At 40.0% G+C, this 23043-nt stretch overlaps 1 protein-coding gene across 3 annotated transcripts in view; it reads right to left on the bottom strand.

Moving 5' to 3' along the window:
- Positions 1-23043, bottom strand: part of GALNT1 (polypeptide N-acetylgalactosaminyltransferase 1) — a 103215-nt gene that overhangs the window by 43728 nt on the left and 36444 nt on the right. For 2 of the 3 annotated variants that reach the window (XM_075993528.1, XM_075993529.1), the window contains 3 exons: positions 21003-21057; positions 12494-12735; positions 768-942 (listed from right to left, as the gene is read on the bottom strand). In XM_075993528.1, coding sequence (XP_075849643.1) covers positions 768-942; positions 12494-12632 — 314 coding nt within the window. In that variant the 5' untranslated portion in view covers positions 12633-12735; positions 21003-21057. The remainder of the gene's footprint in view (positions 1-767; positions 943-12493; positions 12736-21002; positions 21058-23043) is intronic. The other variant, XM_075993531.1, reaches the window with a different exon arrangement.

The following is a 23043-nucleotide window of genomic DNA, read 5'->3' on the forward strand; positions in this document are numbered from 1 at the left end:
ATTCCTTTCCCTAACACATACCAAACAGAAATGGGACCACCTTAAGTCACCCAAAAGACATGTACAAGAATGTCACAACAGCTTTATTGATAATAAAAAAAGTAGAAACAACCCAAATGTTTATCACTATATAAACTGTAATATATTCATATAACAAAGCACTGTACTGCAATGGAAAAGGATAAACTTCTGTTATATGCAACAATATAAATTTCAAAGATACAAAAGAACATATATTGTGTAGAACCATTTAAAAAAGTTCAAAAAGGACAAAACTAAGTTTAGAGAGGTCAAAACAATGGTTGCTTCTGGGAGTGGGAGTACTGACTGGAAAGGAATGTAGGGAACTTTTGGGGTGATAGAAATGTTCTATGTCTTGATTTGGATGATGGTCACATAGGTATATACACATGTACAAATTCAGTAAGCCAAGGAATGTTACTTCACTGTTTCAAGTTACACACAACTTGAATCTTTTTCTAAAAAGTTGAGTAGGTAAATACTGTAGTAATAAAGAAATTTAAAATCCCCTACTAAACCATTTAACTAGATGATTATGTCCCAATGCATAAAATACATAGTTCTAATGATCAGTAGTAGCTTGAGGCATTATTTTTATCAGCATTTAATTATTTTCTAAGCTGGGTAAGTAGTGACTTAGTGATACATCATTCACTTCAAGAACAATCAGCACCAAAGTGCAATTTACTGGGAATTCAGAACATACTTTTCATTTAAACACTATCAAGACCATACTCGGTACTTACCCTTCTAACCTAACATCCGGCAAAGATCTGTTGAGGGCAATCATTTCACTCGCCATTAAATTGAACTGATTGATTTTAAACATCTCTTTCATCTTTTCTTGATCCTCTTTAGGAATGACGACTGGTTTCCCCATTTCTCCAGGACCTTCATGAGGCTTTTGTACTGGCTCTGGAACTAAGAATAAGGAGGAAACTTAACAAACATTAACTTCATAGCAATTGATTCATGTTCCTGTTTAATAACATTTGCATTTAAATTGTGCCTTCAACAACCAGAACCATTTCTGAGCCCACCCTCTGCAGGTCTGTTAACACTCTGAGGGATTGACCTATCCCCCACCTCCACGCCAGTGCCCCGACTCAAGACCTCCTCCCCTCGCCCACTCACCTGAGTCACTGCATAGCGTTGGTGCTTCCATTTCATATACAACTGCCACTTTAACCTCCCTAAAGCACAGCCTTCATTCCTACTCCCATGGTCTCTTAGAGTCCAACCTCTTTTTTTCTCGCTCCATCACACAGGCTAGAGGGCAGTGGCATCATCATAGCTCACAGCAACCTCAAACTCCTGGGCTGAGGTGATCCTCCTGCCTCAGCCTTCTGAGTAGCTGGGACTACAGGCTATTTTTCTATTTTTTGGAGAGATGAGGTCTCACTCTTGCTCAGGCTGCTCTCAAACTCCTGACCTCAAGTGATCCTCCTCCAGCCTTGACTTCCCAGAATTCTAGGATTACAGGTGTGAGCCACTGCACTGGGCCTGAGGTTGACTCCGACCTCTGTAATTAGAATTTAACCTAACCTCCCAAACCTATCACTTGCTGGGCTTTCCTACTCACCCAGGGTACTTCATCTTTCAGTCAAACAGCCACTCCCTATTTCCCTTTCCAACCTGCCTGTCCTCTGGCTTCCATGCCTCTGCTGACACAGTCCCTCCTTGACATCCCCTTCCCACTCCTATCCTGGCAACACCAAACCCCATTATGTTGTCTTTCCAGGCCAACGAAAATGGCTTCTATTGCCCACAGCTTTTTGCAATCTCTCTATAATGATCATTTACTACTCTTTCTTTTTTTTCTTTTTTTTTTTTTTTGAGGACTGGAAATGTTCCCACATTTACTACTCTTTTATTTTTGAGACAGAGTCTCACTCTGTTGCCCAGGCTAGAGTGAGTGCTGTGGTATCAGCCTAGCTCACAGCAACCTCAAACTCCTGGGCTCAAGCGATCCTGCTGCCTCAGCCTCCCGAGTAGCTGGGACTACAGGCATGCGCCATCATGCCCGGCTAATTTTTTCTATATATATTAGTTGGCCAATTAATTTCTTTCTATTTCTAGTAGAGACGGGGTCTCGCTCTTCCTCTGTCTGGTTTTGAACTTCTGACCTTGAGCAATCCGCTTGCCTCGGCCTCCCAGAGTGCTAGGATTACCCATTTACTACTCTTTTTTTTTTTTTTTTTGAGACAGAGTCTCACTTTGTTGCCCAGGCTAGAGTGAGTGCCGTGGCATCAGCCTGGCTCACAGAAACCTGAATCTCCTGGACTCAGGGATCCTACTGCCTCAGCCTCCTGAGTAGCTGGGACTACAGGCATGTGCCACCATGCCCGCCTAATTTTTTGTATATATATTTTTAGTTGGTCAATTAATTTCTTTCTATTTTTGGTAGAGACGGGGTCTCGCTCAGGCTGGTTTCGAACTCCTGACCTCAAGCAATCCGCCGGCTTCAGCCTCCCAAAGTGCTAGGATTACAGGCGTGAGCCACCACGCCCGGCCATTTACTACTCTTAACTGTAAGGAGTCTTATCCTCTAATCCATTACTATCTCTTATTATGATGATTGCTAAACCTGTCTATGTACCTCCTTTTCCCCACTAGATTACAATCTCTTTTTGCTCAAGGTGTGTGTGATTCATTCAAACTTCTGTGGAGTTTAGCACAGTGCCTTATGGGAGTTTTATAACTATACACTGAATTAACATGTGAGTAAAAATGCTATTCAAGATAAGCCACGATGAAAATCCTAGACTTGATAATAGTCATTATAATAAGCTTTATGCAATAGTAGACATTATAATAAGCTTCATGCTTTACTATAGCATCATGAAAGATAATTCTAATCAAAAGTAACATTATCTCTTGCTATATACATAAAAAGAGTAATATGTCAGATCAGCACTTCCCAAACCTTGTTCCTTACTAAATGCTTTTGAGATGTTAGTAAGTGTTCTAAGAAAAATAGGTTCTGGGATATTTGGAAAATGCTGTTGAACTTCTCACCTAAAACGGATGGATAGAGAATGAGGTGAGGCCAAGAATGGGAAGAAAGTGTTCTGTCTTTTGTTTATTTTGAAAGCTGAAAGTCTTATTCTCCTGTAGATTGTTTTTTAGGCATCCGAAAAATGTCTCTGCAAAAATGATGGCAGCAAGGCAGCAGAAAAGCCATCTCCTTTCAGTCAAGCATCATCTGCCCAAGAACAGCACTGGCTGGTACTGCTGACCTGTAGGATGACTGTTTCAGATGGTGGTGCAAAGGAACCTACCAATATCAGACCTGCAGAATATGAAATCATTCACTGTGTCCTGAACAATTCTTCCCAGAATATAAAAATCTATTTCAGAGAACTATGAAGAAAAAAATAGTGTACAATGAATTTCCCCTGTTCTCAGAACAATCTGTGATTTTTAGGAGGGACATTAAAATAGTAGAAAATAACTTCTAAAATTACAGAAAATTCAAGCAACATAGTTTTAAAAAACAAATTCTGCTTAATGTTTGCCAAGTAGGTAAGCTCTTTAGACAAAAGGGTTGGCAGAATTTTTAAAGAATTCTCAAATGACAACAATTCTCAATAAGTGTAATAAGAGCTATAATACAAGTACGAAAGTATAAAGGCTCATATAAAATAAGCTTTTAAAGCTTTAAAAATCATAAATTATAAAACTCTTAGAGTCACTGCTACTTACTTGTCTCTGAAAGTAAAGAACAATCAATAGGTTTGGGGATTGGTACTTTCAGGGATCAATAGGAAACACCAGAGTTCTGAAGGTGAGAATGATCTTTTGCGGATGGCACAGATAATAATGAGTAGGTGGGAGACATCTAGTGGCCTTGATTATAAATATTCTCCTGTTATCTGTGCCCTATTTTAGTATAAGAAGATGATGCTTTATAGAAAAGTTAAAATAGAAAAATTCTCATGCTGCGCAGTTTTAAAATGAAGTGTACCAAGTTATACATGTATCATCTATAATAGGTTTTTGTGGGGGATTGAGTGGGTAAGATCCTGAATCTAATCAAGCCTCTGGACCTAACTACCAACCCACAGGAAATACAGGGGATGGCCGGACACAATAAACACCATTAAAGGGGTGCAAATCCTAACTGTGAGAACCTGGAAAAGAGAAATAACCCAATTTCTTCTTCAAAAACAACCAAAACAGGTGGGTGGCAGACAAAAAGAAAGAGGTGTCCATGCCACAAGAGTAGCCCTGAGTTGACAACTCTTAAAGCCAGAAGATGGGTATATGGGAGTTTAATTTCCTATTCTTGCTACTTTTGTTCATGTTTCAAATTTTCCATTGGGGAGGAGAGGCTTCAAGGAAAACTCAAGAAATTATTACTCTAAGTACTACAAAGTGTAAACTTGATTGCTTATTGCATAAGAAACTATATGTTATTTCTACTATTTAAGAAACTTAAAAGTTGAGGTCTTAAGGACGAGGCAAAAATGGACAACATATATAGTCCTGTTGACAGAACATTTTACAAATTTCATCATTTGATATTTATTACTAAAATCTGAAAATCTAGTAGAGTGCCCACATTATATACTCGAACTTTCTGGCACATATGAAATTTCAGAGCCACATTTAAAATTGCCATTAATTAAAAGTTAAATAACTATATTAAGAAATTATAATATCCTGAAGAATTAAATGGGCTAGTAAACTTATTTTCCTTGGTAACGAGACCTGGATGAAATGCATACAGTTAATGAATATGTTTTTACTACCAATGCACTTACAGTATTAGAAAACAACCAACAAAAAGGATGGTAAGCATTAGCTTTCATGTACTCTATGTACCAGTCTTTTATGTAAATTGAAAGTGAGTTCATTGAAATTTTTGTTTGAAGGCAACTTAAATTGGTCTGTATGCCATTTCATGAACTGAAAAAAAATGTCTTCACATAAAATTTTACATGCAGTGGCCAGGCACGGGGTGGTGGCTCATGCCAGTAATCCTAGCACTTTTGGAGGCTGAGGTGGGAGGGTTGCTTGAGCACAAGAGTTCGAGACCAGCCTGAGCAAGAGCAAGACCCCGTCTCTACTAAAAATAGGAAAAAATTAGCTGGGCAACTAAAAAGAGAAAAAATTAGCCGGGCATGGTAGCATGCGCCTGTAGTCCCAGCTACTCGGGAGGCTGAGGCAGGAGGATTGCTTGAGCCCAGGAGTTTGAGGTTGCTGTGAGCTAGGCTGATGCCACAGTACTCTAGCCCTGGCAATAGAGCAAAACACTGTCTCAAAAAAGAAAAAAATTTACATGCAGATCATTTGTAAGAATCAAACCAACTTTGACAAGGGAGAAAGGTGTTGTTCCAAAGCATTATGTGAGAACAAATATATCTTATTATATACTTCTGTTAAGTTTCATTTACATGACAATGTAGACAAGTATAATGTTTTAGTATACCTATCTACCAAGACAACTACACATTCACTTTTAAAGCCTCCAAATAAGATTAACATATAAAAACATCGTAGAATCTTTAGTATACTTAAGACAGCTTTCAAATTTCTAATTTGTATTTCTCTCATGGAAGTAGAATAAAGAGAAGTAGAGTTATATGACTCCATTGTGGGGAAAAAAAAACTAATAGAAGGCTAAAATTTTTTCTCCCAAACTATTTTCTAATCTTACTTTACAATACCATCTTTACTGTCTTTATACACTATATTTCACTATTCTAAAATACTTCTTACCGCATTTTAACAACTCAAGTTGGGATGTGGCTTACAATACTTGGAATGTTTATGCTTTCATAGTGGTATATAAAGTAAGCATTCTATGAATAATAGAAAGCATGTAAGATGAAATGAAATGTAGCATATTACCTGATTTTTTAAACATCAAAATATTATCTAGTCCAGTTGGCTTCTGAGAGGTCAGACATGGCCCGTGGACATGGACATGAACTGTACATAGTAAAATGGAACTTCCGGATCATAAACAATGGAAGAAGGAACACCTTTGGAAACTGTCTGAGTGAAGTTGGCTGCATGAGGGCTAAGGGATCCATGGGGCACGTAAGATGAATTAAGTAATTTAGATAGAATGTATCCCTAGAGTACAGTGTCCATGTTCTTTTTCAATGTATTCTTCTTAAAGAACCATGAAAAATGCTTTTTACATTAAAGTTTTAAAATTTAAAAAAAACCAAACTATTATCTATAACTTAATTCACTGGTAACTCTCTGCTTCTTCAACATCCTTGTCAGTTTTAATCCTTGTTCCAATTTCATGTTCAATTTATTCATATTGTGTTCCATATATAAAACTCAACACTTAAAAAAATTGTAGCAGCTTTCTGAAAGCCTTTACTAGTAATATTTTTAAGTTGTTATTCATTGGAAGCTTTTTCTATAAACTATATTTCTCCAAGGCTTCCTAAATTTTGACAGTTGAAATAATTCCAGCATAAGTACATGAAAAGTTGAATCATCAACATTTTAATGATCTGAAAATCAAGCACAGTGCTGGCATGAAGGATTAATTCCTTCTTGACATTGCATCTGCAAAAATATTGAATATTCTATACAATATCCAAATCTATAAATTGAATAAATGAGCTAATTCTGGAAAGCAGAAGAGTAGTAAAAATATTCCCAGGCCATAGCCCACACCACCCTTGTTTTTCCAAGGGAGACCAATCTGACTCTAGCAAAAGAAGAATTCTGCTATTTTCAGATAGTCTGGGGTATAAAAATATAAGTATAAAAACTATAAATATAGAACTACTCAGGAGAACAAAACAAACCCCTCTGCAATCACCAAAGTCTGGCCCACTATTACTCGAAGCAGGCAAGTAACAAGTAAACAGAAGAATACTAGAAAACTATTAAATATCAACAACAATCCTATAAGAGGTCTTCAGCACTATCATAAGGATAATCAATCCATTCTACTTAAATCTTGGACACCTTTATTCACCACACAAAGACCGGAATTTGGTAAATTTCACCAAATCAGTACCGTGAAGTACAATGTTCAGAAATAAGTTCCTCGCCATACTGAAACAATTGCTCTGGAGTGTCATACATGCTCATCGCTTTTTCGCTTTTTGGTTTTCAAATGCCATAGAAAACGAAGATCCTGGATGTCCTATGTGTTCTAGCAAGAGAGACTTCCAGGTCACGAAACGCACCTGCTACTTCCGCTATTTAGTCTACATCCTTGGTGCCATCCTCCCTCGCCAGCCACGCTAGTAAAAAGCTCTCTTCAGAGGCTCTGATGCAACTCGGGACCTCTCAGCAACCACTGCACCACAACTTCACATCGGAGAAGGTCTTTCAAACGGTTCTTGCTTATTAGCATCAACTGTCCGTCCTCCTCCATCCTCCTCCGATCATTTCTCCCTCTCCCTCAACCGCTGAAGGCTACAGGAGGATTTGAAAAGGCTGCTCTAAAGCCCCTCCTCAGGTCATCTCCCCTTAGCTATTGGGCTCCCCCTCTGGCTTCTGGCTCAGCCCTGGTCTCACTCTCCCACTGCAGACTCCTCCTCAGTCGGTCCCGCTGGACGCCCCGACACCCTCAGCTACTGTACAGCCTCTTCCCCGACACCCTCAGCTACTGTACAGCCTCTTCCCCGACACCCTCAGCTACTGTACAGCCTCTTCCCCGACACCCTCAGCTACTGTACAGCCTCTTCCCCGACACCCTCAGCTACTGTACAGCCTCTTCCTCGTCTGGTCTCACAACACACGGCCCCGAGTACAGATTTAGCTCAAATCCAGCCCTCCTCCAGAGCCCACGAACCTCAACCTTTTCTGGGACAATTGTTCTTTCCCCTTTCCCCCAGAGGCAATGATGCTCTCTCTCACCTCCACACTGTTACTTTCAGACCATTTCTCCTTTACTCTGTACTTCCGTACTTTGTACAAAACCTACTCCCTTTCTTTGAAACTCATGCCACCAGTGGTTTTCAAAACTGTATAGCCTTAGAACCCTCTTTGAGGATAATCCTTTTCTAGTGGTTTTGATACTATGTCATCTCATCTGCTGAGAATTTGTCCTTTCAAGTATTTCTCCTTTCCCCTACGTGTTAAACCTCTTCCTCAGCATACACAAATAACACATACACAGAAAACCAACTCCTGCTCCATTTCTTTTTCTTTTTTTTCCAGACAGAGTCTCACTCTCTTGCCTGGGCTAGAGTGCCGTGGCATCAGCCTAGCTCACAGCAACCTCAAACTCCTGGGCTCAAGCAATCCTGCTGCCTCAGCCTCCCGAGTAGCTGGGACTACAGACATGCACCACCATGCCCAGCTGATTTTTCCTATATATATTAGTTGGCCAATTAATTTCTTTCTATTTATAGTAGAGACAGGGTGTCTCACTCTTGCTCCGGCTGGTTTCGAACTCTTGACCTCGAACAATCCGCCCGCCTCGGCCTCCCAGAATGCTAGGATTACAGGCATGAGCCACTGTGCCCGGCCTGGCTAACTTTTTCTATATTTTTAGTTGTCCAGATAATTTCTTTCTATTTTTAGTAGAGATGAGGTTTTGCTCTTGCTCAGGCTGGTCTTGAACTCCTGACCTTAAGCAATCCTCCCACCTCGGCCTCCCAGAGTGCTGGGATTACAGGCGTGGGCCACTGGGCCTGGCCCCGGTCCATTTCTTTAACTGTTGGGAAACCCACTTCCCTTCATGCAGAAGCTTCCTAAAGAATAAGCCATGTCTCTATTAATTTACCAGGACATGGAGCCTGCTGGCCTCCAGGGTTACCACTCCCTGAAATGGCATTTGCCAGGGTCACCAACCCATCACCAAACATATCAGAAACACCTCATTTTAGGTAAAAATCTCTGAATGAACATCACTCTTGGGCTTCAGTGACCCACTCCCTCTGTCTTCTCCTCCTACCTTTGACTTCTGAGAAGCTTTCTCTTCCTTTAGTGACCCTCCAGGATGGCCTCTCTACTACTGAGTCTGTCTCTTCCAACTGCACACACGCCCCCTGTACAGCCTCATATACAGACAAGGCTTTAACCCCCACCTCTGTCCTCCACCTTGACCATGCTCTTCCATGGAACATCTCTACCAGCACACCATCTCACAGCATCCACCCACCTTTCCATCAAGGCTGCTCCTCCTCTGGGGGCTGCTATTTCCTATCAGCCTTTCCAACCAGGGAGACCTGAGAAGATACTGTGAGGAAGTCTGCTGCAGTAGAGTATCAGCTTGAGCAGGTGTTTGTTAGTTTGATAGGGAAGGGGAAGACCTTCCAGGCAAAGGAAAGAAGCATGTACAGGATAAGCAGGTAAGAGAACAGAGTCTATGGATGGGACAACGTGAGGACACCTGAGAGCCACCTGAGACTTTTTCCCTTACTCCTTACATTCAGTGGCTCCCCAGGTTACATAAATTCCACTACCTAAATAGTTTTCATATATATATATTCATTCCCGCTCCACCTCCAATGTGATTTCAGTGTAGGTCCCAAGTATTTTTCCAAACTTTCACAACAGCCTCAAACTCTCTGCTACCTGCCTCTTTCTTTTCCGGTCCATCAGCCACATGATCACCAAAGCTTTCTTCTTAAAGTCAAGGTCCTATAGGGCCTTCCTCCCTCGTTTAAAGTCCTTCAGTGACACACCACTGCCTATAGGATGAAGTCCACCATCCTTAGCATGCCATAAAAGGCCTTCTGTGACATGGCCTCTGCCAGCCTCCCAGGCTTCATTCCAAGCTCCTGCCTCCTGTTCTTCCATCTATCAACTCTGTTCTGTCACTTGCTTATCTTGCACATGCTTCTTTCCTTTGCCTGGAAGGTCTTCCCTTCCCTTATCAAACCTAACAAAAATCTGCTCAACCGGATAGCAGACTTCCTCACACAATCTTCTCAGACAACCCAAGGCACTCCCCTCCTTTCTGCTCTTGTGCACATCTCTAGAGCGGTTTTTATTACATTGGTATTTACTAATACTCTTTCTCTTTCATTAGATTGTGAGTTTCCTGAAGGGAGGAATTCTGCCTTATTTTTCTGTTCAACTGTGTATCACCAGCACCTGATACACTGCCCAGCATGTATCAGAGTTAAAAAACACTCACCAAGTGAATCTTCACATGCTACAGTTTCCTATTCATTCTTACTTTCGAGCCTTTGCATTTAAGGTGGAACACCATGGGCTTATTATACCCGGCAATGGATTAAGGTAGGGTGAAGGGAAAGTTAATCCATTCTATTTGGTAAAAGAATACCCACGTTTCTGAGTGGTGATCGGTCATACTTATTCTTTGATTTAAATTTAGACAGTGAATACAGCTCTCATAACAGTTAAGGAGGCAGTGTTGTTTTCTAACAAAGTTAAAAAACCGCAGAGCCATAAAGTAAATATTACACAAATTAACAGGCTGATTTTGGATAAAAATGTATTTTATTAAAACTTAAGGGAAAAGTGAATATTTAAAAGTTATGAGTTAGCCTAGGTATTACTAGAATCTAGTGCTAGCAACTGAGCCTAATTTTAGGCAAATTTCCCAAGAAGAAATAAATAGAACCAGTTATATAAGCCCACATATAAAAATTACAGTTAAGTAGGCACAATTACTGATACAAATCAATACTTTTTTTTTTTTTTGAGACAGAGTCTCGCTTTGTTGCCCAGGTTAGAGTGAGTGCCGTGGCGTCAGCCTAGCTCACAGCAACCTCAATCTCCTGGGCTCAGGCAATCCTCCTGCCTCAGCCTCCCGAGTAGCTGGGACTACAGGCATGCACCACCATGCCCGGCTAATTTTTTCTATATATATTAGTTGGCCAATTTCTTTCTATTTATGGTAGAGACGGGGTCTCACTCTTGCTCAGGCTGGTTTTGAACTCCTGACCTCGAGCAATCCGCCTGCCTCGGCCTCCCAGAGTGCTAGGATTATAGGCGAGAGCCACCGTGCCCGGTCTAAAATCAATAATTTTTTATTGTAAATTTTGGGGGACGACCAAGTACCCTTCTCATTATAAAAGTGCAAAAATTTAAATGTCGTTATATACTTTTAAAAATTTATGTTGAAAGAGTAATTATTTGTATGTAACTCCTAAAAATCATGGAATTGCTATACAGCTATGTATTCTATAACTAATCACAGAGTTCAGAGCCCAGAACAGCTGGAATACTGACTCATGTAATACAGTCATTTTCATTATGGTTAAAAAATAATAATTTTTAAAAAGGCAGCATTTGATGAATGAGAGGAGCTTAAACCTGCATTTTCCAATGTCCCTTGCCAAAAATATCAGTACTACCTAACGAGGTCCTTTATATTTGTATGTTTTTGCCCGAGACAGAGTCTTGCTCTGTCACCTCAGGTAGAGTGCAATGGCATGATCCTAGCTCACTGCAACCTCAAACTCCTGGGCTCAAGTGATCCTGCTACCGCAGCCTCCTGAGTACTGGGACTACAGGCATGCGCCACCACACCTGGCTGATTTTTTCTATTTTTGGTAGAGATGGGGTCTCACTCTTGTTCAGGCTGGTCTCAAACTCTGACTTCAAACAATCCTCCTGCCTTAGACTCTCAGCTAGGATTACACGTACGAGCCACTGCACCCAGCCAATGTTTTCTTTCTTTTTCATACCAGACATTGCAATGATCTCACTGCAGCCCCTATTCTATAGCCCAATCTTTTCAGAAGCTCCCCCTAAAAGCACTAACTGGAGCTACTTACAGCATTAACAAAAAGAACTCTCCAGATTACATTTATCTATAATGACTTAAGCAAAAGCAATCTCTTTTGGTACCTTATAATGCAATATTAATGTTCCACTCAGCATTACAGTATTAGACTAATCTTCTGTACAATTTTGATTATTTCCAACTATGAGAATCCCATATTATTTGGTAACATACAGAAAATTAACTACATTTAACAATGAATGCAGAAGTTGAATTTAGCAATCTATACATGATAGTTTAATATTTTTACCTGTTCAAGAACCCACTGGAGGCCGGGCGCGGTGGCTCACGCCTGTAATCCTAGCTCTTGGGAGGCCGAGGCGGGCGGATTGCTCGAGGTCAGGAGTTCAAAACCAGCCTGAGCAAGAGCGAGACCCCGTCTCTACTATAAATAGAAAGAAATTAATTGGCCAACTGATATATATATATAAATTAGCCGGGCATGGTGGCGCATGCCTGTAGTCCCAGCTACTCGGGAGGCTGAGGCAGAAGGATCGCTCGAGCCCAGGAGTTTGAGGTTGCTGTGAGCTAGACTGACGCCACGGCACTCACTCTAGCCTGGGCAACAAAGCGAGACTCTGTCTCAAAAAAAAAAAAAAAAAAAAAAAAAAGAACCCACTGGAGAACTGTATATATAATCATCACATATATTATAGGAAGCCAGTAATTACTATTAATCTAAAAAAGTTAAAATTTTATATTATCTAAATTAATTAGTAAAAACCAGTGATATATTTATCAAACATTATATTATACAAACAAATATTATAAAATATCACTCACCATCCCCAGCAGGAAGTCCTCTCTCCTTTTTTTCATCACATTTGTTGCATTCACTGAAGTAAAGCAGCAGGAACATATCCAAGAGTACCCAAATCAAGGAGGTGGCTAGGACCACCTTGCAATATGCAAATTTTCTCATGGCACTTTAAGTCAAATGCAAAATTTTAAAATATATACATATAAATATACAAAGATCATGAAAATTATTCCAATCCAGTTTCATCAGAAATCACGTTCATACCCTATAGAGGAAAAAAAGAAAAAAGATCAACTTAAAACTTTAGAACTTAGAAAGTGAATTATAAGAATATAAGATTAATATTATGAATATTAAATAACATAAATTATTAATGATCACTAATAACATGTTTCTGGAATATAAGAAGTTCATCTTGGAGCACGCTAGAGCAGTCCGGGGGACCTCAGGGAGGCAGGGAATTGCCCACTGAGCAGCTGGCTCTGAGGCTCAAAGTTCTGCGTCACTCATGCTCAGGGGAGATGCAAGCCCAAAGTGCACTCTGATGCAGTGGACTAAGGGAAACACAGTTTGCACGTGTGCCCACACTGAAAGGCACGTAAGCAGATACTCTGAAGGACTGCCGCGATGAGTGACGTAGCAGCTTCTTACAAGGGCAACTTTGTGGTGACCAGCAGAGGTGTATTTTCCTGAACAATTCAGGACAGGCCAGTGGGTTTATCTATGACATAGATATAGTAGTTCTTACCGACTTCACAAGGTTGCTGGACAGCAACCTGAAAAAACACTAAGTGATACTAATAAATACAATGTATTATTGTTTATGTTCATCTCTCTGGGGACTTTGTCTCTTGACTATATTCCTCCTTTCACCAAACCAACACTCACTGGCTGCAAGGTGAGAACAAAGATGCTACTGTCATATTCTCACCTCAAAATCATGCTATTCAATACCTGATACAGTATCAGCTACAGTGAGCAACTACTGATAACTATAGTAGTTATCAGTAGGGGTGAGGGGAGAACATGGAACAACAGTTCTCATGAGATGCTAGATATATACATTTATATTTTGAGCTACTTTATGTGAAAAGCTACCTCTTTTGGTCCTTGGCAAACAAAGCAAACAGCCTGACCGCTAGTGGGTTTCAAATGTGGCTTTATGGTCTCTAAAATCTGATTCTCCCACCCCCTAAAAAGGCCTACAGTCCAGAACACATAAATATAAATCTTTGTAACTTTGCATGCATTCCTATTTAGTTTTTGCAAGGAAGCCATAATTAGATTTTGAAATCGAAGGCGAAATGCAGAGGGAGGCGGGTCTGGGAGAGGAGGGCTGTGTGGCACACCCTGCCAGGGTAAGGGGCGGTGAAACATGACCGTCAGACCTAAGCCCCAGGTGACTAGATGGATGATGGTAAAGCAACAAAGAAAGGAAACAGACTAAATCATGAGTTTGATTCAGCTCACGCTGAATGTAAGGGGCCTGGTATCAAGGTGTCCACAAGGAGCCAGGAGGGTAACTGGGTCTGATGTGAAAAGACAGGCTTGTCAGGCACACACAAGAAGTAGCTGGGGTCACCAGAGGGGACAAGATGGCCCAGGAAGAAGGCAGAGAGGAAAAAGGGAGCTAGAACCTCAGGAAACCGACAACCTTCCACAAATCACAGAAGACAGACCCTTCTGAGAAAAGCACAGGAGAAGTCAGGGGAGTGACTTCAGTGGAAGAAGAAGGGGTGAAAGTAAGACCCTCTACGAGGTTGAGAAAGACAATAAAGAAAGACCAAATGATCACAGTGATTGGCTCTAAGGACAGGTCATTAATAATTTGGGGTTTCTATTACTGTTCCCCTGCAAGGGAATGAGCTCGTGTGGAAGGCTTGCTCATCTCTATAGCTTCAGAGTAAACTCTCAGAAAATGTTTTCCAAATGAAGGAAAGAAAAGAATGGAATGGCACAAGAGATACTATCTTAACCTGTCTTCCCATTTATCAAACGCACCTGCATTGTGGCTAACTAGTTTAAGACTCAAAGATGCAGGTCAGTTCAATGTATTAGAAAGGGGTAAGCTACAGTAAATTTCTGCTTTCAGATTCATTTAAAGCAGCATAAATGTATCAGGGAGAAATCTGGTAGAATGTAAAGAACATGTAAGAAATTTAATATTTTTTAATCTGTTGTTTATGTTAAAGAAAAAATAAAAAATAAAGGTGGTCTTATGTCTTAAAAAAACTGAAGATAAAGTACCATGTATGTTGCCACAGATTCTTGTCATTGTCACCAAATATATAAGGTTCAAAAGAATAGAAAAATGTTTCTTTAAATATGGCAGATAATTTTTCCTTCTAAAGAGTTAAAAAAATTATTAATTGGTACTAAGCATTGTAGGTAAGATTCTAATTTTCACATGTGATAACCAGTATTATTTCAATTTTATGGAAAACTAGTACAATGTATTTAATGAAGCAATTTATACCTTTATTTCCATTGCTATTTTAAAGTTATTCCTTTATTCTCCACTTAAGCATCTTCTGTGTGTTGTTCACTGTCCGTAAAATTAAGGACACAAGGAAAACCAAATCCCATTCCAAAAGCTCAGTGGGAGAACGAATCAGCAGGTGGGGAAGACAGAGAGTTGGGGGAGAAGAGAACTGTCCCATAACGAATTTTGGTCCTTTAAGAGACTACAGGACATCAAGATCCTAAAGTAATATATTAAAAATGTCTTCAGACTTCATTATTTGATCCAAGAAATTCACAGAGGCCAATTTTATGATATTTTTGACACAATGTTTTTCATGATAGAAAAAATTAATATATCTCAAAACCAGACTTTGAAAATTGTATATTTAAGTTTTTTTTTCTCAAGGAAATTAACTTCTTCCAAACTCCTATTAATGTTGTGACCCCATCCCATGAATCAAGAATGGCATCTAAAATGGTGAATCCCTTTCTAGAAGGGTTTTTAATTTACTTGCCCAGATCCACGAGACAAATCACCATTTATGGCAGCTATAGCCTTATGAAATGTATTTCTTAAATAATAAGACAGGAAAGTTGGAATTACTCCTTGATCCCTGGGATGCAGAATGAAAGTTGTGTTAGTGGGTATAAAAACAACATTAATCTCCTTATACATCTCTGTTGGAGTCTTGGGTGACCAAGTACATTGTCAATGAGCAGTAATATTTTGGAAGGAATCTTTTTTTCTGAGCAGTAGGTCTCAATAGTGGGCTTAAAATATTCAATAAACCATGCTATAAGAAATGTGCTGTCATCCAGACTTTGTTGTTCCAGGTATATAGCACACCCAGAATAGACTTAGCATAATTGATAAGGGTCCTAGGATTTTCAGAATGGTAAATGACCATTGGCTTAAACTTAGTTTGACTGCACTAACCCTTCCTCCCTTCCTTCCTTCCTTCCTTCCTTCCTTCCTTCCTTCCTTCCTTCCTTCCCTCCCTCCCTCCCTCCCTCCCTCCCTCCCTCCCTCCCTCCCTCCCTCCCTCCCTCCCTCCCTCCCTCCCTCCCTCCCTCTTCTTTCTTTCTTTCTTTCTTTCTTTCTTTCTTTCTTTCTTTCTTTCTTTCTTTCTTTCTTTCTTTCTTTCTTTCTTTCTTTCTTTCTTTCTTTCTTTCTTTTTTTGAGACAGAGACGTGCTTTGTTGCCCAGGCTAGAGTGAGTGCGGTGGCATCAGCCTAGCTCACAGCAACCTCAATCTCCTGGGCTCAAGCAATCCTGCTGCCTCAGCCTCCCGAGTAGCTGGGACTACAGGCATGTGCCACCATGCCTGACTAATTTTTTCTATATATATAGTAGTTGGCCAATTAATTTCTTTCTATTTATAGTAGAGACAGGGATCTCACTCTTGCTCAGGCTGGTTTCGAACTCCTGACCTTGAGCAATCCGCCCACCTTGGCCTCCCAGAGTGCTAGGATTACAGGCGTGAGCCACCACGCCTTTAAGAACTTTTCCTTGCCATTCACAACTTTACAAACCATTTGGCATAAGAGGCCTGGCTTTCAGACTGTCTTTGCTTCCTATATGCCTCCCTCACTAATCTTAATCTTTTCTAGCTTTTGATTTAAAGTGAGAGAAATAATTACAGTAGTAACATTTAAGATCACTATAACAGATACAATAATCATGAAAAAGTTTAAAATATTGCAAGAATTACCAAAATGTGACACAGAGAAATGAAATGAACACATGCTGCTAGAAAAAATGGTACTTGAGAGATTTGCTCAATGCAGGGTTACCACAAACCTTCAATTTGTAAAAGAGAAAAAGAAAAAAAAAAGACCCAATCTAGGAAGCACAATAAAACGAGATACGCCTGTATTTTTGAGTCACAGTTCATTTCAAGCTCTCTGGATATTTACTGAGTTTTGGCCAAAGATGTTCTTGATGCTGCGTCAGTTCTGTAGATGGCACAAGCACCAAGGCAGTAACCCACACCCAATCACATTATTAAACACCAGTAAGAGACATGCCATTCACATTGCAAAAGAGAAACACCAACTCAGGAAACCTGACAGGAAAAGAAACATCCAGATGGAAAGGTTCTAAACAGGTTTTATCAGAAGGCAACATAAGGCACAAGATTTTGTTTAAAGTAAGTTTTTTCTGCAGTTGTTTTGTTTCTGTCTCTCCCTTACCTAAAACCCTTTACTGGCTTCCCACTGTCTTAACACGGTCTTTCCCACAGGCCCGCTTTGTCCTAAAGACCACTGATACTGCAGTACCCACACCAGAGAGTCCTCACTAAAACCCCATGGTCAGGTAAGTCAGGGAGATGTTTTATACTCTACTTGCCCTGGGAGAGTCACATTGCATATTGTCACACTAAAGAGTCTGTGAAATTCTGTAAATAAGCAAAAGTAGGAAACTTGTTTAATTATGTTAACTCAGAACTTCCCATTTTCAGGCATGAAACTTTCCCTATCCACTTTGTCTTTTTTGTAGAACACAAAGCAGGTTTCAAATAGCAATATACCAGTCAAGATCAGTTCTATATTCTGGAATCAGACAATTTTTAAAACACACTATGGGTTACTTGCTTTCTGCAAAACTGGTATTTCTGTGAATCTGCAAATTCTGTAAAAAGGAATCCCATTGTGTTCAAAAGCCAATCATTCCATCAATCCAAGAATGGATTAATAAAATGTGGTATATGTATACCATGGAGTACTATTCAGCTCTAAGAAACAACGGTGACATAGCACATCTTATATTTTCCTGGTTAGAGCTGGAACCCATACTACTAAGTGAAGTTTCCCAAGAATGGAAAAACAAGCACCACATATACTCACCAGCAAATTGGTATTAACTGAACAGCACCTAAGTGGTCACATAGGTACTACAGTAATAGGATATTGGGCAGGTGGGAGAGGGGAGGGGGGCGGGTATATACATACATAATGAGTGAGATGTGCACCATCTGGGGGATGGTCATGATGGAGACTCAGACTTGTGGGGGGAGGAGGGGAAATGGGCATTTATTGAAACCTTAATATCTGTACCCCCATAATATGCCGGGAAAAAAAAAAAAAAAAGATTAACAGCACCAATAAAAAAAAAAAAGCCAATCATAAGAAATACTTTCACAAAGTGAAGGTTAATTTTGTTATATCTTAACTGTTTTAAGTTAATATTTCTGTATTGGTCTTTAACATAACATACATCTGCATAATACAAATAGTTGTGCCTGTAATATTCTGAAATTAAAAAAAATAGTTGTGGACAAAAACGGGAAATCTGAAAGTTGCCATTATATAAATCCCTAAAAGTAAAGAATTTATAAACTTCTCAGAGAAATGAAGCTTGCCAACTATTTTATTTTCAATTATTTTTTTCTGAGTTTAGAAAATCATACTCTAAAAATTATAGCTAGCATTAAGTATCACCTTCAGCAAATGCAACGTTATTTCATGTAGGATACCACAAGAGTTAACAATAGCAGGTCTGTTGTACTTAGTTCTTGCTAATCTTGTCCAGGGGATGCCTGGAGCCATAGCAATGACCCCAGCCAAACTCTGAGAACTAAACTCATGGGGTGTTCATAGTCACTGTTAATGATCTTTCTGTGTATGCTCCAGGCAGTGAGCCAGGATGTACTAGGCTGTCAGCACCGCCTTACTTCATCAGATTTATGACATGTACCTGGTATCTGGTGTAGGCTCCCACATTTCTGTTACCAGAGCCAGTCATATGACAAGAATGTACCCATCTGACCAGCTTCCTATAAGAACTATGGACTGGAACACGTGTGCTTCACCAGCTAGTGACATCTTGTATGTGTCTCTATCATCCATAGCTGGAGAGAAATGCATGTCCATGTGATTCTCACAGAGAGGAGACTTGGAAGCTGATGCCTGACCTCCCTACCATTCATCTTCTTCCTGCTGTCCCTGCATTGTATCCTTTGCTGTAATAAACCTTAGTCATGAGTAGAGTTGCCTGAGTCCTTCCAGCAAATCGGTGGTGATTTGGAGCCTCCCCCCCCCCCAAAAAAAAAACAAAAACAGATACCGTTAAGGAATTTGGTTTGTTATAATACCTACTTCTTTCATTATGTGTCAGAAGCTAAATGATCATAATCCCAATTTCTCCCAATTGATAAATCAGCCTATAAGAAAAAAGTTAACATTCCAGGCCTGAGACTGCTATCCTTAGAAAGGTGGCTTGGGAGCCAAGATTGGCCTTTGGCTGGCATCTGGAACTTGAATGGTAACTTTCTCTAAATGATAAGTTTGACTCACTGTGCCTAAACTGTTCATACAAACAACATAGTTTTTGTTAAACACCTTCTGGAAATTTGGAATTTTGGTCTGTGCTAGGCAGAGGGTCCCTACGTAACCAGCCTCAGTATAAACCTTGGGCATTAAGTCTTTTTTTTTTTTTGAGACAGAGTCTCGCTTTGTTGCCCAGGCTAGAGTGAGTGCCGTGGCGTCAGCCTAGCTCACAGCAACCTCAAACTCCTGGCTCAAGCAATCCTCCTGCCTCAGCCTCCCAAGTAGCTGGGACTACAGGCATTCGCCACCATGCCCGGCTAATTTTTTATATATATTAGTTGGCCAATTAATTTCTTTCTATTTATAGTAGAGACGGGGTCTCACTCTTGCTCAGGCTGGTTTCGAACTCCTGACCTCGAGCAATCCGCCCGCCTCGGCCTCCCAGAGTGCTAGGATTACAGGCGTGAGCCACCGCGCCCGGCCTGGGCATTAAGTCTTTAATAAGTTTCCCACATTTCACACATGTTGTCACAGTTCATTGCTGGAAGAATTAAGCACAGCCTGTGTGACTCCACAGGGAGAGAACTCTTGGTTTCCTCCAGACTTTACCCCATGCACTTTTTCCCTTTGCTGTAATAAATCTTAGCTAAGATCCTGTGTGTTCTGCTAGCCAATCACTGAACTTGGGGGTGGTCTTAGGAACTCCCAACATAATCATATTAAAATAAAAGTGAGTATCTATTAGGCCAAATGCTAAAATTCAAATTTGGGTTCAAATTTCAGTACCAACATGTAGTAATTAAGTGACCCTAGCGATGTTACCTTATCTGCAAAACCTGAGCCTCTTCATTTCTTTAATTGAGAAAAACATACCCACCTTATAGTCCCATTGCACTAAATTAAATGAGGGAATGAACAACACACTCATACACCATACACACTCAGATTTTAAATGGTATTTCTTGAAGCACTTTCTTAGATGAAACAAATCATCAGGAACCTTTCATATCTGTACTAGTGCAATAAGAATTCAAGTGGTTATTTGGAGCACTGCAAAGAGAAGCTCAGAGACAAACTTTCATCCTGTATCTTCCACTCTGGGCTCTGTGAATGATTTCCAGATCACATGACAGGATTATTGAGTAAGCTCAAGCAGGTTAAATCCTACATAATAAATACCTTTTGATTTCTGAACCTAGTCTTTATTTTGCATTCAAACTGACCTCCCTAATAAGAAGTGAAAGTATTAATAATAATCAATTGCACTGGGACTATCCTTTATGGTTATATTTCCCAAATTACTAAACTAGAATTTTAGTACAAGCCATTCTCTTGTGTGTATATGAGGCATAAAGTCCAATCAACACAAGTTTTTTTTTTTTTTTTTTGGAGACAGTCTCGCTTTGTTGTCCAGGCTAGAGTGAGTGCCATGGCGTCAGCCTAGCTCACAGCAACCTCAAACTCCTGGGCTCCAGTGATCCTTCTGCCTCAGCCTCCCGGGTAGCTGGGACTACAGGCATGCGCCACCATGCCCGGCTAATTTTTTATATATATATCAGTTGGCCAATTAATTTCTTTCTATTTATAGTAGAGACGGGGTCTCGCTCTTGCTCAGGCTGGTTTTGAACTCCTGACCTTGAGCAATCCGCCCGCCTCGGCCTCCCAAGAGCTAGGATTACAGGCGTGAGCCACAGCGCCCGGCCTCAACACAAGTTTTGAAACCCACAGAGCTGTAACATTAAATCCCAATGTAAAGAGAAGTAGAACCCTGAAGTCATTCACTTCCAACTATCAACTTACCCCAAAGTGGTTTTTCAAATGAATTCATATCCCAAATCCACATGTCCCACATCTCCTGTTGAAAAATAAATTTCCTAAAATCAGTTTATTTCAGAGTAATTCTATCCTCCCCCCTTATCTCAGCCACCCTGTTCCACCGGACTATAGGCCAGTTGCCACCTGAGCACAAGGACCATGTATGTCTCATACAGCTACTCCCCCAGTGCTGCCATAGTACCTGACACAAAATACATCTTCAGTTACTGTCTGTTACGTGAATGAGAGAGTCAAGGAATAAAGTATTACTGAGATTCAACACCACACTCAGTGGAAATACTATAAAATTATCTTTCCTCCTTTTAACTTCCTGGGTGGGAAGACCAAAGACACACAGACAGTACCTGTGACACATTTGTCACTGCACCCCTGACTGAAGTCAAGTGATCATGCTTGGCCATCTATTCCCAATTAGTCCAAGACAACTATGGCCTTTCTATTTCTCTAGCCAGTATAAGTGACCAAATCCTGATTAATGAGACCGGAGGGGAAGTCTCTACGGAATCAATCAGGAAAAGTTATGCCCCTTCATAGAGATGCTGAAGGAGAAACAGTATTTTTCCACCTTTGGACATTGTACAGCACACTTAGAAATGCCGTAGCCATCTTGTGTCCATGAGGGAAACTGTCATCAATGTGGATGGCATCATCAATGTGCTGAGGATGACAGAGTGAAAACATGGACAGCACACTGGACCCTGACAGGACCCAAACTTCCTGTTATGTGAAACGATAAAGCCCTCACTGATTAACGGGGTATTCTGCTTCCACAGACCAAAACATCCTGATACACCACTCTGCAACCTACAACTATTAATTTAGATAGGTATGTATATTGTGAAGAACAAATGAAGATATATATCAATGGAGGATCTAAATTAAGGAGCTTACTTTTATAGGAGACCACATAGAAGTAGAATTTCAACATAAATTTAATAGCTATAATTAGAACCTGGTGTATGACACGTCCATCTTAGACACAGCATTATTTAATCTATCACAGAATTACACATCCCCAATTCACTCAAACTTTGTCAACTATGGGCAAGACACTATGCTAAGTGGTCTGATGCACATAAACATGAGAAAGGTTCAGTCTCTATCCTCAAGAAGCTTGCAATATCGAGGGAGAGATAAGAAGGTGAGATTGTACGGCATTTCACAATTCACAAAATGCTTTTATATTTTTGCAAAAGTGACTAAAGTTGTTAAGGGGCTACAGTGCCCAAAGGAGAGAAACCGGGAGGAGAGAATGACTGGGGAATTGGAATGACTTAGGAAAAGGCTAAAGAATATTTCAAGTGGATAAAACAGTGTGAGCTAAAAGAGGGAGGCAGGAAAATGTAGGGACTATCTGGAGAATAGCAAACTGAAGAAATGGAAGATATGCTTGAAGAGGTGTGTACAGAACAGAGGAAACCTTGACTATTATGCTAAGGACTTTGAAGGGCAATGGCCAGATAAGTCACTGATTTCTTCCCAAGTTTTTGTTTTTATCTCTAATGACAAAAATTGAATTACTACAATAGAACACACTATGTAGAGGTTTCAGGAAATGTGTCTTTCCCTTCCCCTCAACTATGAACTTAGACACTAGGAAATACACTGTCCACATAGAATCATGTAAAACACAAAACCACAAAGTCTTAAATGGAAAATTCACTTGATGGGATTAACAGATCATAGACAAAGGAATATAAGGTCAGTCAATTTAAAGACAGATCAAAAGAATCATAGTACAACAATGCACTAGAGATCCTATCCAACACAGTAAAACAAGAAGAAAAAAAAGATTTAAGAATTAGAAGAAAACAAAAAAAAAAGAAATGATAGAAAATCCAAGAAAATAAAGAGAATTAGTGAGAACCTTTAGCAAAGATGCTGGATACAAGATCAACATACAAAATTCAACTGAATTCTTTTGCATCAATAACTAGAAATTTGCTTAGAAAGAACTAAAGAATATTAAGAGACACCATGCTCATATGTGGAAGGTTTACTACAG

The sequence above is a fragment of the Microcebus murinus genome, chromosome 17, assembly GCF_040939455.1.
Source record: "Microcebus murinus isolate Inina chromosome 17, M.murinus_Inina_mat1.0, whole genome shotgun sequence".
NCBI classification, from domain to species: domain Eukaryota; kingdom Metazoa; phylum Chordata; class Mammalia; order Primates; family Cheirogaleidae; genus Microcebus; species Microcebus murinus.